The sequence below is a fragment of the Megascapheus bottae genome, chromosome 3 (genome assembly GCF_031878675.1).
Source record: "Megascapheus bottae isolate mThoBot1 chromosome 3, mThoBot2.hap1, whole genome shotgun sequence".
NCBI lineage: Eukaryota > Metazoa > Chordata > Mammalia > Rodentia > Geomyidae > Megascapheus > Megascapheus bottae.
In genome coordinates this window covers 73,082,652-73,097,910 of record NC_143511.1, presented here as the reverse complement: position 1 = coordinate 73,097,910, position 15,259 = coordinate 73,082,652, and the positions used below count along the sequence as shown (strand labels likewise).

The window sequence follows — 15,259 nt, the reverse complement described above, 5'->3', positions numbered from 1 at the left end:
TAAAAAAACAAAACAAAGTAACAATAGAAAATAGCTGGCCCTGATTCAGTTTATAATATACTTTGCTAATGGTACCGGAAGAAATCTCTCGCGAAACACCTGAGCTGGCCTTCAGACTGCCTGCCTATCCAGTGGTTATTATACAAGATAGTTTCTCCATCTCTTCAAACTGGTGCCAACTTGTAATATGTAGTAGGGTAAACTGAGAAGGTAAACTGTAAGGAAGTGAAGAAACAGCTGGGTGCCAGTGGCTCTGGGTCCAAAATCTGTGGCTCATTTTGACAAGTTTGGAAAAGCGAAGCTTAGATCACCACTACACTAGGTTAATATACAATGTGGAGTTTGCTATACACAAAGATAATAAAACTATACTTCCTCCAATAAAATAAAAACAATCAAGCAAAAAAGGGCTAGAGGCATGGCTCAAGTGATAGAGCACCTACTTTACAAACACACAAGTACACACATACACTTTCCATTGCTCTGTAAATCCTGATTTTTGTAGGCAAATTACCTGTTTAGAGAAAATAATGAAAGGAAAAAGAGGCACCCATGTTTTCCTGTCTACAAAGGCACAAACACGATCATGACACCCAGTAAACAAAGCATCTTTCATACTTTTATTGGTCCATTAAAGTTAAATGAGGTAAAGATTTTTTTAATTAACAAGCTAATAGTTTATCAAGCAATACAAATTCTTTGTTTACCTCAAAATGTAATACTAATCCCATAGTAAACAATGCACAGAATTTATACAGATAGATGAAAAACAAAAGTGGACAAAAACCTCGTGCTGGCATCAAAACTTCAACAATTCTTTCCTCACATAATCTCTGGGGTTCCAAAACAATGAAAAACAGGAGACATTCTTTTTATCATTTGGTAGCTTCATGACACAAAAGACTTCAATCTGTATAGAAATCACTTCATCAACACACAGTCTCTCAACTTTTATTTTCACAGCTTTTATTTTGGTTAATGGCAGCATAGAAGGATAGAGAAGAGGGGTGCAGGGAGAAGGAGAGAGGGGGGAGGGGGAGAGAGGGAGGAGAGGGAGAGGGAGAGGGGGAAGGATAGGGAAGAGGGGTGGGGGGAGAAGGAGCGAGAGCGAGAGAGCGAGAGAGCGAGAGAGCGAGAGAGCGAGAGAGCGAGAGAGCGAGAGAGCGAGAGAGAGAGAGAGAGAGAGAGAGAGAGAGAGAGAGAGAAGGAGGGAGGGAGTGAGGGAGGAGAGAGACAGAGAGAGAGACAGAGGAAGGAGAGAGAGAGGAAGGAGAGAGGAGAGAGAGAGTTTCACAGAGGACTTGAACAATACCTCAGAAGGCCTTTCCTTTCTCTTTTAAATCTTACACATGAAGATTGATTTGTAAAAATAAGAAACATGGTCCATAATGTGGACATGCCCTAAGCAACATTTATTGTATCTCTTCTGGTAGAGTTAAAATACAAGTTAGAAAGTTTGCTGGCAGTTTGTTTCCTGGGAGTACAAGGGTGGTAGGTTGTCTCTCCACACATTCCTGACTCGCAGAGATGAAGGGAGGAGGCGCACAGAAACACAGACGATGGGAGACTGGGGACCGGGCCGAATTGAACCTCGGGGCATTCAGTGGACAGCTCTGACTGAAGAGATGCTGGTTTGTTATCCAATGATGGTCCAGCTGACACAGCCATTTGCTTTAGTGAACCATACATTTTGATTTGCAATCTGCCTTTCCCTCGTCTCAATGCCCAAGGAAAAAGCAATTCACTCGTACCTCTTTTCAGAATCATTTCAGATAGAAGGTTTGGCTGGCTGAAAGTCTGAGAACAAACCTGTCCTGCAGGGGTTGGACAGATATTAGCTGCTCTGACCTGACCTACAGAGCTCAGTCACCGGGTGCCAGGGCAGGACTTTTGGGAGGGGCACACAGGCATCACTGCAGCACTAGCTTTGGTAGACAAGGCTCCACAAAAATGGATTCAATTACATGAGTCAATGTAATAGGTTTTCTGGTTTTGGCATTTCCACATGCTGCTCTGAGGAGCCATGGGATCTGTCTTCATCCGTAAGTTCTTTGTATGGAAATGACTTGTCAGTGCCGATACCATATTCTCTACAACCAGGAGGAAGTCAGAGGGAACTAAATGAATTTTCTACATGGAAAACAACAAAAGGTGCTGTGGTCCCTGTATTTTCTCACATTATTAAAAAATATTATTTGGCAACAGCAACAGTTTTCACCTTCTGAAAAGGTCACCCTAATTATGACCCCCAGACCCTTTTCTGACTTGTTTTCCTTAAGGACTGAAGATGATGCTAAATCTATAATACTGAAGCTGAATGACTACTTACATTTCTAAAACTCTTTCTACCCAGAGCATTTTAAACACGAGTAGAAGAATAAGGCATATTAGTAGGTATTGACAAATTCTCAAAAAGCAGAGTTAAGCTTTTAACAGTCGGTGGTTGTTTCCTTAAAATTCTGGATTTGTTGATCTTCAAGTGCTGAATACATAGAATGTGTATATGCGATAAATATTGTATTGGTTTGTTAAAAGTTAAGTTTTCATAACATTTATTTACAGACTACTTAGAGAAGTAAGCTAACACCACATAAAAAAGGGTTGGACAGTCATACCCAGGACACACTTCCAACACATGTGTCAAGAGAAAATAGTCCACCCACATGAAACAGTCTCTACCCTAATCTGTTTGGATGTCCCTGACATGTGCCATGGTGGAAAGATAGATGTCTTTAAAACCAAAAGCTGGCCACCTTGCAGAGTGGGTTGGTAAAACGAACAAACACCCAACAACTGAATTCCTGGATTTTTCACTGAGTTGAAATCAAGAAAGAGGGGGGCCGGGAGTTTGGCCTAGTGGTAGAGTGCTTGCCTAGCATGCACGAAGACCCAGGTTCGATTCCTCGGTACCACATACATAGAAAGAAAAAAAAAAAGCCGGAAGTGGTGCTGAGGCTCAAGTGGTAGAAACTCCAAGGACAGTGCTCAGGCCATGAGCTCAAGCCCAGGCCTGGCAAAAAAAAAATAAAATAAAATAAAAAAAAATCAAGAAAGAGGGGAACAGTTGTGAAAACGCCAGCTCCCGGTGAAAGTTTGGCCCAGAAGAGGGCATTTTCTCAAAAATGTACAGATAAGTGACACCTGTCATCTTAATAGGAAACACAAGCTGTTGCTATCTTGAGGACTTTTGAGACTGAGAAGACAAACTCAAATTCCCAACATCTCGTACCTGAGGATGGCCAACGCAAGGTTACCCAGTCATAGAATTAGCTTAGTTACCACAGGCCCTTGAAGTAGGCATTTGAGAAGGTGGAGTCTCAAGGTGTGCGCCTTGCCCTGGTGAGCTTCTGGGAGGAGCTGCTCTTTAAGGGATTGGGGTGGGGGACCAGCGGCCCCATCTAGCAAGAGCAGAACCCCCTTCCAATTTATTCCAGAACCCACACAGATGCGGCCAACACAGCCATCAATCTCCCTGACCTCGCTCTTCTTCCTCTCTCCAGCTCAGGATGGAGTTTAGAGAATGACTCTGAGGTCGTCCAATGACCTCACCAAAACAGTCAGCTGCCTGCCCTTTCAATGCCATCAAGCAAATCAAATCACACCAAACCATTCCTTGGGGTAATGTCCGAACAGAGGAACCTTATTTGCCGCTGTCACATGGTCACCAGGCCTACCTTCAAAGCAGGATGACTTCCTGCCAAGCCCTCACCAAACGCAAGCACACAAATGTGAGTAGCAGGTCTGGTTCATCCCTCCCAGGTTCAGGAATCATCTAGAACTCACCGTGGGGTTGAGATCTGACATGGAAACAGACTTATCTCCACTCACTACCAGAGTCAGTCATGCAGGGTTTTTGTTACTTCAGGTACAGAAAGGTGTCTGGTGAGTACTGAGCCTCTCACCTCCCTAACCACACTTCGAGTTCACCAGCAAACATCATTATGTCCCACCAAAGGATAAAAGCCAACCCCAGACTGTGCTGGGCTAGGCTGGGCAGCAGTTTTATGTTACCAGCAGAGCAACCAGCCTCTCTTTGCATAGCACCCCCACACACTAACGCCAGGCACTGTCTCCACTCCACCCCCCCAATTCACAACCACTCACTCTCATACCACTGGCTTCCCTCAACTCTCCGTCTCTAGAATTCTCTCTCTGTCTCAGTGCTCTCTACTTTCCAGGACCTGGGCAGGGCTAAGGATGACTTTCCATTCTTCCATGCCTACCTGAAGTATCAAAATCTATTTTTGACCACTTGCCCTCAAGCAGAAATCTCATGAAAGGTAAATATCGGAGAAGATGGTGACCCAGGACAGAGACTGTGGTTCTAGAAGGAAGGAGTGGGGAGTCTTACCAAGACGTTTTCCGCACCGGACCAGAATAAACAAGCAAATCCCCACTTGGGGCTGAGAGCCATGGGTTGGGGGACTGGGAGATCCTCCTATTGTCCCTCCTCCTTCTGGGCCTGCCTCATCTCCTCAGCTGCCCACCTGGAAGGGTCTTTTCGTGGGAAGGATCCTTTCTTCATGGACATGTATAATGTATATAGTTTTCTGGCTCTGCCAGTGACAACATGTCTGAAGAACAGCAAGTTTTCATTCTCCAACTATTCCTGTATCTTGAGGCACAGGAATGTCATAGGAAGCAAAACAAACAGCAAGACAAAATCTCAATGTGCCTTCAAAGCTAGGCAGTCCCTCCAGAGCCAGTGCTGTCTCCCGTGATGAGAGGAAAGAACTGTGAACCCTAGAACCCTTCCCTTCTAGTGCACAGTCCACTGCTGCTTTGAAGGGGCTAAGGGGCTGCCATGATCCTTTTTTTTTTTTTTTTTTTTTTTCAGTCCGGGGCTTGAGCTCAGGGCCTGAGCACTGTCCTTGGGCTTTCTCAAGGCTAGTGCTCTGCCACTTGAGCCACTGTACCACTTCTAGCTTTTTCCTATGTATGTGGTATTGAGGAATCAAACCCGGGTCTTTGTGGATGCTAGGCAAGTACTCTACCACTAGGCCAAACTCCCAGCCCTGCCATGTCCCTTAACTAGCTAGCCTTCAGCTACATTCTACTCTCCTTGTAACGTTTCCCACAGCTCTTTCCAAGCATCATTTTGCAAGTGCACATTCCACCAGGCAAAACATCCAAGGGTATTCCAAAGATGCTGCTGCTGGATCAAGCCTGGTGCCAGATCGCACCTGGTATGATCAGCGTGCTGAGGCTGGACCCACACATCCATACTCACACCAACACCACGGCTTAGAGGTAGAATGAAATGCTGAGACACTGGAGATGGGGCAAGCACATGAGCTGTTCTTACCCTTCTGCTCCAGTGCTTCGTTTCTATTTGTACCAAACTGAAAATTCACATCAAAGGATTTTAGAATGGCACAGATGAAAGTTAGCAGTACAGGTAAGTACCAACTGACAGGACATGACCATTTCAACATGAAAAAGAACAGAACTGTTTTTGTCTACCTGATGTCTCAGCTGTGGCCGACACATGGTCAACTGGGCCGTGCAATAGAGTGAGTGACCTCAACATACTGCATGTTGATTGGCATTTGCAGGTTAACTTGTACACAAGGCAGTAACTGCTTCATCTAAACAAAATAAAACCCCTACCAGTTATCTGATTTAGAGTTCTAAAGGGATGAATGAACACATGACACATGGAGTTTCTTTTCAGGAGAAGGACAATGAGCAGAGCGATTTGGTTTTGTGACGATTTGGAAAGAAAATCTGGTAACAGTTGGAAATGAAGACTTTAAAACACAGCTGGCAGTCTCCAGGAATTTGGCTGTAAATTGAGACTAACTACAAGCAAAGCAAGATCACACATCATCTTTGAGGCCCCTATAAGTAGTGTTCTTTCTGACCAGGAAATGTTAAGAGTTAAATAAAGCACTTTATGTAGAACATTCACACTGAGTTTGCACATTTTGACTGTGTCATAACAGCACAACATACTAGCCCTCTCACCAAAAGGCTGCCCAAATATTTGGTAGGCATGGCAGGAAATATCAAAGTAGGTGTTCTTGGTGAGGTAAAGGCAAATTGCAAAAGCAGACACTGGATGTGGGCCTGGCTTAGGCCCACTACTCTCAACAACAGAGGACCTCCTTTGCAAAACAATAGCTATTCCTAATAGGTTTTGGCCTGATGACAATTAACAAATAGAAGAAAAACACTCAAGACCTTCACAGAGAAAAATGCACCTTTTCTTTTTTTTTTTTTTTCCATTTTATACGAAAACTTTCTGATCTGGGGAGAATGCCCCTCTGCTTCTGGAGGCGTCACGAGAGGACGAGGACGCTGGCTTGCTCACTCAAGCATGGATGCGCGCACACACACACGCACGCGCACACACACACACACACACACACACACACACACACACACTGGCTTAAGTGGCCCATGTGAACCAGAAACAAGAAAATACATGTCACTCATCACAGACACAGGCCACACTCAGGCTACAGGCCACTGTAAATTAAGGACTTTCCTGGAGGTGCTCATGCCTCTGTCTAGGCTGAGACAAGTTAGTGCCCACAGGGCTCAGGTCAGAGCCACTAGGTCTCTCCAACAATCCCCAGATCCCTTCTCTTCATGCCTCCTGGTGTCCTCAAAAAGCGGGACCTGAGTTCTTTCCCACAACAGGCAACTCTGCTATCACCGAGCAGAAGCTCCTAAGACGTCACAATGCCAGCTGTGGGCCATGGTGCCCCTCGGTTTCAAGTCTTCATAGTGTTCATCGAGGAGGTTCCTTCACAACACGGAAGTATGCTTCTGCGGAGAGATGATTATGGTCTGGCAGGCTCCACCAAGGAATAAATACTAATGGAAAACAACTGCAGGTGCAGGGGAGGAAGAAAATACACAAACTGGAGGTGCTTCTGTGTCGTTTTCCCAACACCACCTCTCCGACACTGCAGGGACATTTGGGTGCCATGCCCTGTGTGGGTAGCAGAGTCTCTGTCCCAAGGAGGTGCCTATTTGGCCTCTTGTTTCTCTTGTAGCAATGGAATAATTGACTCCCACGCCATGAGGCACTGAAACGACAACAGTCAGAGGATCAGCTCCAGACCTCACAGCCAGCCACCTCTGTTTTAGTGGCTCCCACATGTGTTCGCCGTACTACTGTCAACAAGGGAGGCCACAGGTGTCTTTATGAACGACAATAGAGTCCCTAAATAGGCTAATACGCTGCCAGAAACGTGCATGAAGCTTATAGCCAGTGAATCCAGGATTCACTGGAAGAAAATCTTTCCCTTGAAAAAGCATAAACAATCGTGGCAGGAGCTCTTGATGAGACCTAAAGGTTCTCAGTATGACTGGGTTGAGGTGTGGGTAGGGCTTGCAAAAAGATGTAGACAGGCCAGCCACATGAGTCAGAGGTGGTGCCTCTGCTCTGCCCCACCAACCTCAAATTTGCTTACGCGAACCACTTCTGGATGTCTCAAAATAGAGGAGGGATGGAGCCCTAACAACTGAGTTTTATTTTGTCCAAACACTGTTAACTATCATATTTATCTTGTAATTCATGGTTCTACAACGAATGCAAACTGAGGTTCTTTCCAGCACATTCAGCTCTTTCATTCCAGATCCTGTGACAGGCCAGGAGCTTGAAAGATGCTAGCCAGGTCTTTAAGCAGCCCCTTTATAAAGGGAGGGGGAGGGCTGGCTCAGCACATTAGATCCATCTTACAGATGAGGAAACAGAGGTGCCGAGGGGAACCTTGCTTAACTGCACAGCCATGGTGGAACAGCATGTTCCCAGAGGTGCTGGTTACTGCTGAGTGATGTGTGGGAACCATCCAGGTTTGTGGACCCATTACTTCCATAATCCTCATTCATTCACTTACAGCCTGTCACCATGGGCAGTTTTTAAACCTGGATGAGTTTCTTCAGCTTTCAAATGAAGATCATAAAACCCTCTTGCCTATAACAGTTAACGTTATGCACATGTAAAGCATCCAGTCCAGAGCCCCCATCTGAGACCGTGGCAGGGTTCATGGTAATGGTGGTGAGGAGAGGAGCAGGCTTTGAACAGCTGTTCCCCATCACCTGATGGGTCAGGGAACTGGCAAAGGTGCAGACATACCACCTCTGAGCAGCAGCTAGACCAACTAAGTCCTTAGAACAGATAGGTTCTTCTGGCCTACCACAAGAGCACGTTTCCTACACGTGGTGTAGGGGTGAAGTTGATATCCATAAATATACTGACAGATGATCCTATCTCCAAAAGTTTGACTTTAAGGCTGTTTGTTACGAGTTAACTATGATCAGGCCTTTCTTTTGTGGGGAGGGGTGATAATGGAGCTTGAACTCAGGGAATTATGCTTGCTAACCACCACTTTACCACTTGATCAAGCTCTCTAGCACTTTATTTCTGCCCTACAAAGTAGCTGAGATTACAGATATGTCTCACTGTGCCTGATTCAATACGACAATTCTAACTTTAGGCCTTTAAGGAATATCAGGATTCATGGGTAGAAATGATTTAGAAGCAAAGATTGCCTCAGGAGGGGGCACTATAGTTTGGTGGGAGTCATGTGTATGAGTATGTATGGGTGCTTAACCTGAGGTCCACAGGTCTTGGAAACCCATGAATAAAAGTACTAATAGAATTGCTCTTCTTTGTACTCTCATGTACCTTTATTGTAGGTTGTTAGAAGCAGGACTTTACAGTCTGTCATAAATAAATAGTGCTGTGGGAAAAGGCCTTGGCTAGATGATCGAAGAGTCTTCAGCACAACAAAAGTGATGAGTCTGTGTATGGAACCACAGGCAGGGTTAATTAAGCCCAAATTACACTAACTGGCCACTCCCCTGCAATGGAGGCATGACTTTAGGAAGCAACCAGCTGCTGGGACCAAAGAGCAGGAGATGAAATGCTCCTCTTCTAGCAGATGTGCAAGGAAGAGTCTGAGAGTACCTCTCTCTGCTCCCCAACTCGGCACAATGGGTGAGGGTGCAGGGAAGCAGATGGACAAGTGGACCCCTGCACCTGGGTTGGGGGCAGGCCCTCCCCCAAAGCCTCTGTCTATACAAAGTTTAGTCTTGTTGGGCTCACTATTTACCTTCTCATAATACTGGATGTTCTTGTCAGCCAAGCCCATGAGCAACTGCCGGAAGTCCTGCCGCTTGTTGTTCTGCCATCTCTCCATGTCAGCTTTCAGGTCAGCATTGAAGCACTCCATCCGATCCTGACATTTCTCCACATCTGCAGGCACCTAGAAGGTAGAGGAAGATGTAAGGTCTTTGTATGTGGGACTAGCTTCTCTTGCCTCAAGTGCCAAAATGGCACTTTGTGGGAGGCCAAAATTCTACATTAAAATACCATCCACATGCTCTTTCCTCTGGGGGCACCTATTTGAACAGAGTCTTGGGTTTAGGGGCCTAAGGAGTGTGAAAGCAAAGCATTATTCTTACCCAAATTTCATACCCATCTAGCATAGGAGAAATAGATGGGCACCACCCCCTTTTGCCATTAACAAACGGGATGGGAAAAAACTAGGCAGCTCAGAGTCAGATATCTCTGTGTCCTTTTAGATTTACTCTCCATACTTAAAAGTGGGCACAGCCTTTGCACACAGCCAAGCTGTGCACGATCTGCTGCTCTCTTGTATCTCATCAGAACTAGAAGATAGGTTTTCCCAACTCATGTGATTCCCCATACTTGTGATACTGAAATCCTTTCCTTATTAATCATAAAACTGACTACAGAAAGAAGACCACCAGCCAGCTTCTTCCTCCAAACTCCACATTCCAAATCAATTGTAGACTTGGTAACAGATAATCAGAAACAGAGGTACAATTTTTAAAAATCTAACAAAATGACAGAAAAAATTACTTATATGAATCCAAAGGGTTAGAAATATCAAGAAGAAAAACAAAACAGGTAAAAGAAAAAAAAGAAATTTTTCTTAAAGAGATTCTGAAGAGTTTCTCAAAAAGGAATAATTACCATTTGAACTTCACAATTTTCACTTTTCTGGGGTGAGTTCCAGCCATCCCACAGGGCTGGAGACCCTACAGGTCTTAAAGCCAGCTTCTGTCCTAACCCAAGCGCTCTGTGGGGGCCCTCAGGAGGGCCATGCATGAACATGCCCCGCTGCCTGGCTGAGCACTTCCCAACAGCAAATAGGCTGAGATCACCACCAGTCAATCTCAACCACTCAAGGGAGTTAACTCATAAACTTCCTGAGCAAGAAGGGAATGAACCAGAACAATGCCCACACGGCAAGCCCAGGGCTCTAACACCTCTGGGTTAGTGGAGACCAGGTTGGGGCAGCTGCAGGACACAGGAGCAAGGGAAGTAGTGTGGTCTGGAAAGTGGGCTCAACTGCCTGGAATGAGAACTAAACCTTGAGAGAGAAGGGCGAGTTGTAGAGAACGTCATCACTAGGCATCCTGGCACCTCAAGAAGAAGAACTTCTACAAGGGAAAAAGCATCCCTGTTTATCTTCAAAGCACTTAAGCTTCTGGAAGAAGAAAAAAGACTGAAGTCACTCAGGCCTTTCCCTGTTCACTCACCTACTGCTGTTAGTCACCATGGAGGAACATGGAATGAAAACAGAGTGTCCTAGTTTTCCTGAGCAACTTTCCCACAAACACCTAGCAAATCAGCTTCAACAGATGAGGTGGAGAGAACCCTGGTGCCTGGCAGCCAGCCTCCCATGTGGCTCAGCCAGTCCCCTTGCTCTGCTTCTTTCCCAAGAGCAACTCAGTAGAAGTGCCTACCAACAACTTCCTGTTTGCTTGTGCAGGAGCAGCAAAACACCGAGTTTGGAAAGAGAAACTGTTGAAGCCTAGGAGAATAGACAGACTTTTGGGAGGGTCTCTGATTCAGAGGATTTATCTAGGAAAGGTTTCCAGAATTTGTTCTAGAGATAGAATTGTGTTGACCCACAACTAAGAATCAAAAGTATAGTTGTGGTTTCTCCACTTAGAAAATAATCATTTCTATAACCTACTCCATCTTGGCCCCAAGGAATAGAAAACCGTTGATGTCAACAGACAGGTTCTGTCTTCAGTGAACTCTAGAAAGAGAAAAGCCTGGACACTGGGGTGAGAGGTTACGGGCACTTCCATCTCAGCCTGATGAGGTGAAGGACCTGGCCTCCTTGAGCAAGCAAACAGTTCTGATGATGGACAGGTCCTTCTAGGGTGCTGTTGTGAGTGCTGGTCACTGAAGAACCTATCATCATTCGCACATCCCTTCAGGTCAAGAACATTTCATTTCACTTTGTGTGACATAAAGTTTCTCTTTTTTTCCATTTGCATACCCAATGATATGGACATGGAATGGGAAATATAAACACAACGACATAGACATAAAAACTTATGACTCTATAGACATGTTCTATTACATTGATTAATATACATCTATGATATATAAACCCTTAGCCTAAATTTAATTATATTCTAAAAACTAAGTGCCTGTGATTGTATATAGAGATTCCCTTCTTGAATACTTGTTTGTTAAACATGTCATTTGAAATATGATATAAAAATCAATGTTAATAAATTCTTTAATAAAAATAAATAATCTAAGTTAAGGCCTGGGAGTATGGCCTAGCGGCACGAAGACCTGGGTTTGATTCCTCAGTACCGCATACATAGAAAAGAAAAGCCAGAAATGGTGCTGTGGCTCAAGTGGTAGAGCTCTAGCCTTGAGAAAGCTTAAGAACAGCACTTAAGCCCTGAGTTCAAGCCCCAGGACTGGCAAAAAAAAAATCTAGGTTATTTCCTACTTTATGCCAATCTTTCACTCATGGTACCCCACCTTGCGATTTCATCAGACATCAGAGATGAGTCAGTACCAAACTACAAGTTGGCATGAAGTTTAACCAGGCACCTGGACCCAGGGCGGTGGCCATAAAAGCCAGAAGATGGCTTAAACTGAGCTGGTGAAAATAATTGACAGAGTTGGTAATCAACTGCCTGTGTGAAATAAGATACAGAGTCCTAAATTTCTGAGTGACACAATGACAACAGTACCACCAATAGGGACAAAAAGCACATGTAAGATGCTCAGCAACATTAATCATTAGAGAAACTCTGCAAAGCAACTGACAGTGAGCTGTCAGCCCATATCTATCAAGAAGGCTGTTTACTATGAAAAAAATAACAAGTACTGGCAGTCATGAGGGAAAATTGGAACTCTTGTGTACTGCAGTAAGAATGCAAACTGGTGCAACCCTTACAGAAAATGCTATGGATGTTCCTCCAGATATTTAAAGCAGAATCACCTCAAAATCCTGCTGGATTTTCCTTCCAAGTATATATCCAAAATAACTAAAAGCAGGGTCTCAGAGAAATATCTGTGTACTCATGTTCATAGCAGCATTATTTATATAATATCCAAGGGCAGAAGCAAACAGAATGTTGATGGATAGATGGATAAAGAAAATGTGGCATATGCACTATGGGGTTCATTCTGTCTTAAAAAGAACATTCTACCTTAAAAAGGACATTCTACACATGCCACAGCATTGATGAACCCCGAGTGCTTTGTGCTAGGTGAAAGCAGCCATTCACAGGACAATACCCCATTTACATTAAGTACTTAGACTAGTCAAAGTCAGAAATAGAAAGGAGAACTGTGGTCCTCAGGGCTGGGGGTTGGGGTAATGGGAAATTGCTTAATAGATGGTTTCAGTTCTGCCAGATAAAGAATTCTAAAGGTTGGCTGTGCAAGAGCGTGGATGTACTTAACACTTAGGAGATGTACACTTAAAAATGGGTAAGATGGTCAATTTGTGTTCTAATACCTTGCTACAACTCTAATTTTTTAATATAAGAAAAAAAATATGGCTGGGTGCTGGTAATCCTAGCTACCCAGGAGGCTGAGATTTGAGGACAGTAGTTTAAAGCCAGCTCGGGTATAAAAGTCCATGAGACTCTTATCCACTTAACCCGCCAGAAAATCGGAAGTGGCGCTGTGGCTCAAGTGATAGAGCAGTAGCCTTGAGCTGAAGAGCACAGAAACAGCACCCAGGCCCAGAGTCAAGCCCATGACTGAGCAAAAATAAATAAATAAATAAATAAATAAGGAAGGAAGGAAGGAAGGAAGGAAGGAAGGAAGGAAGGAAAAGAAAGAAAAGAAAAACAGGGCACCATGGACACCACAAGTAGACATATGTGGAGGCTTACTGCATTTATGGAATTAATAAAAAATTTAACAAAGAACCATCAACATAGGTGGGCCAGAAGGGGTAGGAAGTGAATGGAAGAAAGAGAAGAGAGCCAGAAAACTCCAGAGATGGAGAGAACTGGAGGCAAGAGAAGCACTTAAAAAAAAAGACAGGGAAAGAAATTGGGTCAGCTGTCCAAGGTGACCAGCTGTGCAGTTGCCCAACTGTAGGAGCAAGAGGCCACTGGCACTGACTTTCAGGGATGCATTCTCACTTTGATTTCTTGCCTTGTGTCTCTGAGACAATGTTTTGACTAGTAACATCCAATAGTCCTTCTAGCCCAACGTTCTAGGTTTTGTGACTGAGGTATTGTTAGTCAAGCTACTTTGTGTCTGAAGGATACTGAGATGAGACTAGCCAACCAATGGGTGCGTATTGCTTATCCCAAGTCACCAAGTATAACAAAACATTTCTAGATAAGAACCCAAAAGGCAAAAACTTCCAAAGCAAAACTGCACTTTTCACATGGGTTCCCCTCTCTCAAAAGAATTTTCACCACAGAATTTGGGTTGTTGAAGTGCTGGGAAAGGCTTGGATGGGATAAGAATGTGAGTTGTGTGTGTGTTAAGGTGCAGAGTGGTAGCTCGAATTCACTCAACAGTTATTTTAAAAATGTATTCTTGAATTATTCATTATCATTTGTTTTCCTTGTGCTGATTTTTGGTGATCAAACCTCAGCCCCCTTCACATTGCCCTCTCATTTTAAAAAATGACGTATGTGCACAGAGAGGCCACTTTTCAGGACTGCAATCTTAGGTAAGATCAACCAATGTGAGTGTTCACAGACTTTCCAATTGGCACTGAAGTTCTAGCATGTGACTGCTTCACTTCTGGACTATGACTTTCAGTGGTAGACGGAAGTTTTTCATAGAACTGAACTGTGGGTGGGGCCAGGAGTTTGGCCTAGTGGTAGAGTGCTTGCCTAGAACTGAACTGTGGGAAAATGACCTTTCCTTAACTTGAAGCTACTTGTTAAAGTCTGGGGGTTTGGACCAAAAGAAGAGGAATATATCAGGATTGGAATCAAGCTAGCAGACAGGGTAAGAGGGATGCTTTACTCCAAAGATGGCTTCACTGAAGAGAAAGTGTTTTAAGATTTAAAAAAATAATCTTGTCAGAAGAACCCAGCAAAGTTCTAATTTTCATTAGAAGTTAATAAAGTTGTTCATGAAGAAGTGTACACAACAGAACACTGCTCCTTTTGATTTTATTTGTACCTTTGGCCTGGGACATGGGTTTTAAATGGACACTGTCTGTACCAGCCTCCTTAAAATAAACAATATTTGTAAAAGAAAAAAAATGTATTCTTGAGCATGTCCAGGCCCTAGCCAATAAATCTGCGCCTAAGTTTCCTTTCCAGAGCTGTCTCCTTATCTCTTCCCATGACAACAGTAGGTTAACGACTGCTTTTGGAGAGGGAAGCTTATAGTTTCTATAAGGTAAGTCTGCAGACCAGGGACAGACTGTTTCAAGATGGAGGCCTTCTCAGCCACACTGCAAGTGAGCAGGGAGTAGAGCCGTCTCATCTTCCCTTGCTGTCCCCAAGCTATTTTGCTCAAGGCTAGTGCTCTACCACTTTGAATCACAGTTCCACTTCTGGTTTTCTAGAGGTAAAGTGGAGATAAAAGCTTCATCGATTTTCCTGCCTAGGCTGGCTATGAACTGCAATCTTCAGATCTCAGCCACCAGCACCCTGCAAGCCTCCTGACTTTCTGGTGAATGGCTGCAATACTGACTCCAATAACTCTTTTTTTTTTTTTTTGCCAGTCCTGGGCTTGAGCTCAGGGCCTGAGCACTGTCCTTGGACTTTCTCAAGGCTAGAGCTCTACCCCTTGAGCCTCAGCACTACTTCTGGCTTTTTTTCTATGTATGTGGTACCAAGGAATTGAACCCGGGTCTTCGTGTATGCTAGGCAGGCACTCTACCACTAGGCCAAACTCCCGGCCCTGACTCCAATAACTCTTTGGGGGAGCCTGAGCCCCCAGGTTAGTCACCTCCAGCTTCAAGCAATCTCCTGTGCTTATCCCTGTGTGCTGTACATTATTTCAGTTTCTGTGTGAGCTGTGAGATAA

The 15,259-nt window shown here is 44.3% G+C and overlaps 1 protein-coding gene across 2 annotated transcripts in view; it reads right to left on the bottom strand.

Moving 5' to 3' along the window:
- Positions 1 to 4,798: 4,798 nt before the first annotated feature.
- Snx30 (sorting nexin family member 30) overlaps positions 4,799 to 15,259 on the bottom strand; it is an 87,164-nt gene continuing 76,703 nt past the window's right edge. The window contains exons 8-9 of one of the 2 annotated variants that reach the window (XM_090330443.1): positions 9,069 to 9,221; positions 4,799 to 7,037 (exon numbers count right to left, since the gene is read on the bottom strand). In XM_090330443.1, coding sequence (XP_090186569.1) covers positions 6,978 to 7,037; positions 9,069 to 9,221 — 213 coding nt within the window. In that variant the 3' untranslated portion in view covers positions 4,799 to 6,977. Of the gene's footprint in view, positions 7,038 to 8,619; positions 8,758 to 9,068; positions 9,222 to 15,259 lie in introns of those variants that run through there. The other variant, XM_090330444.1, reaches the window with a different exon arrangement.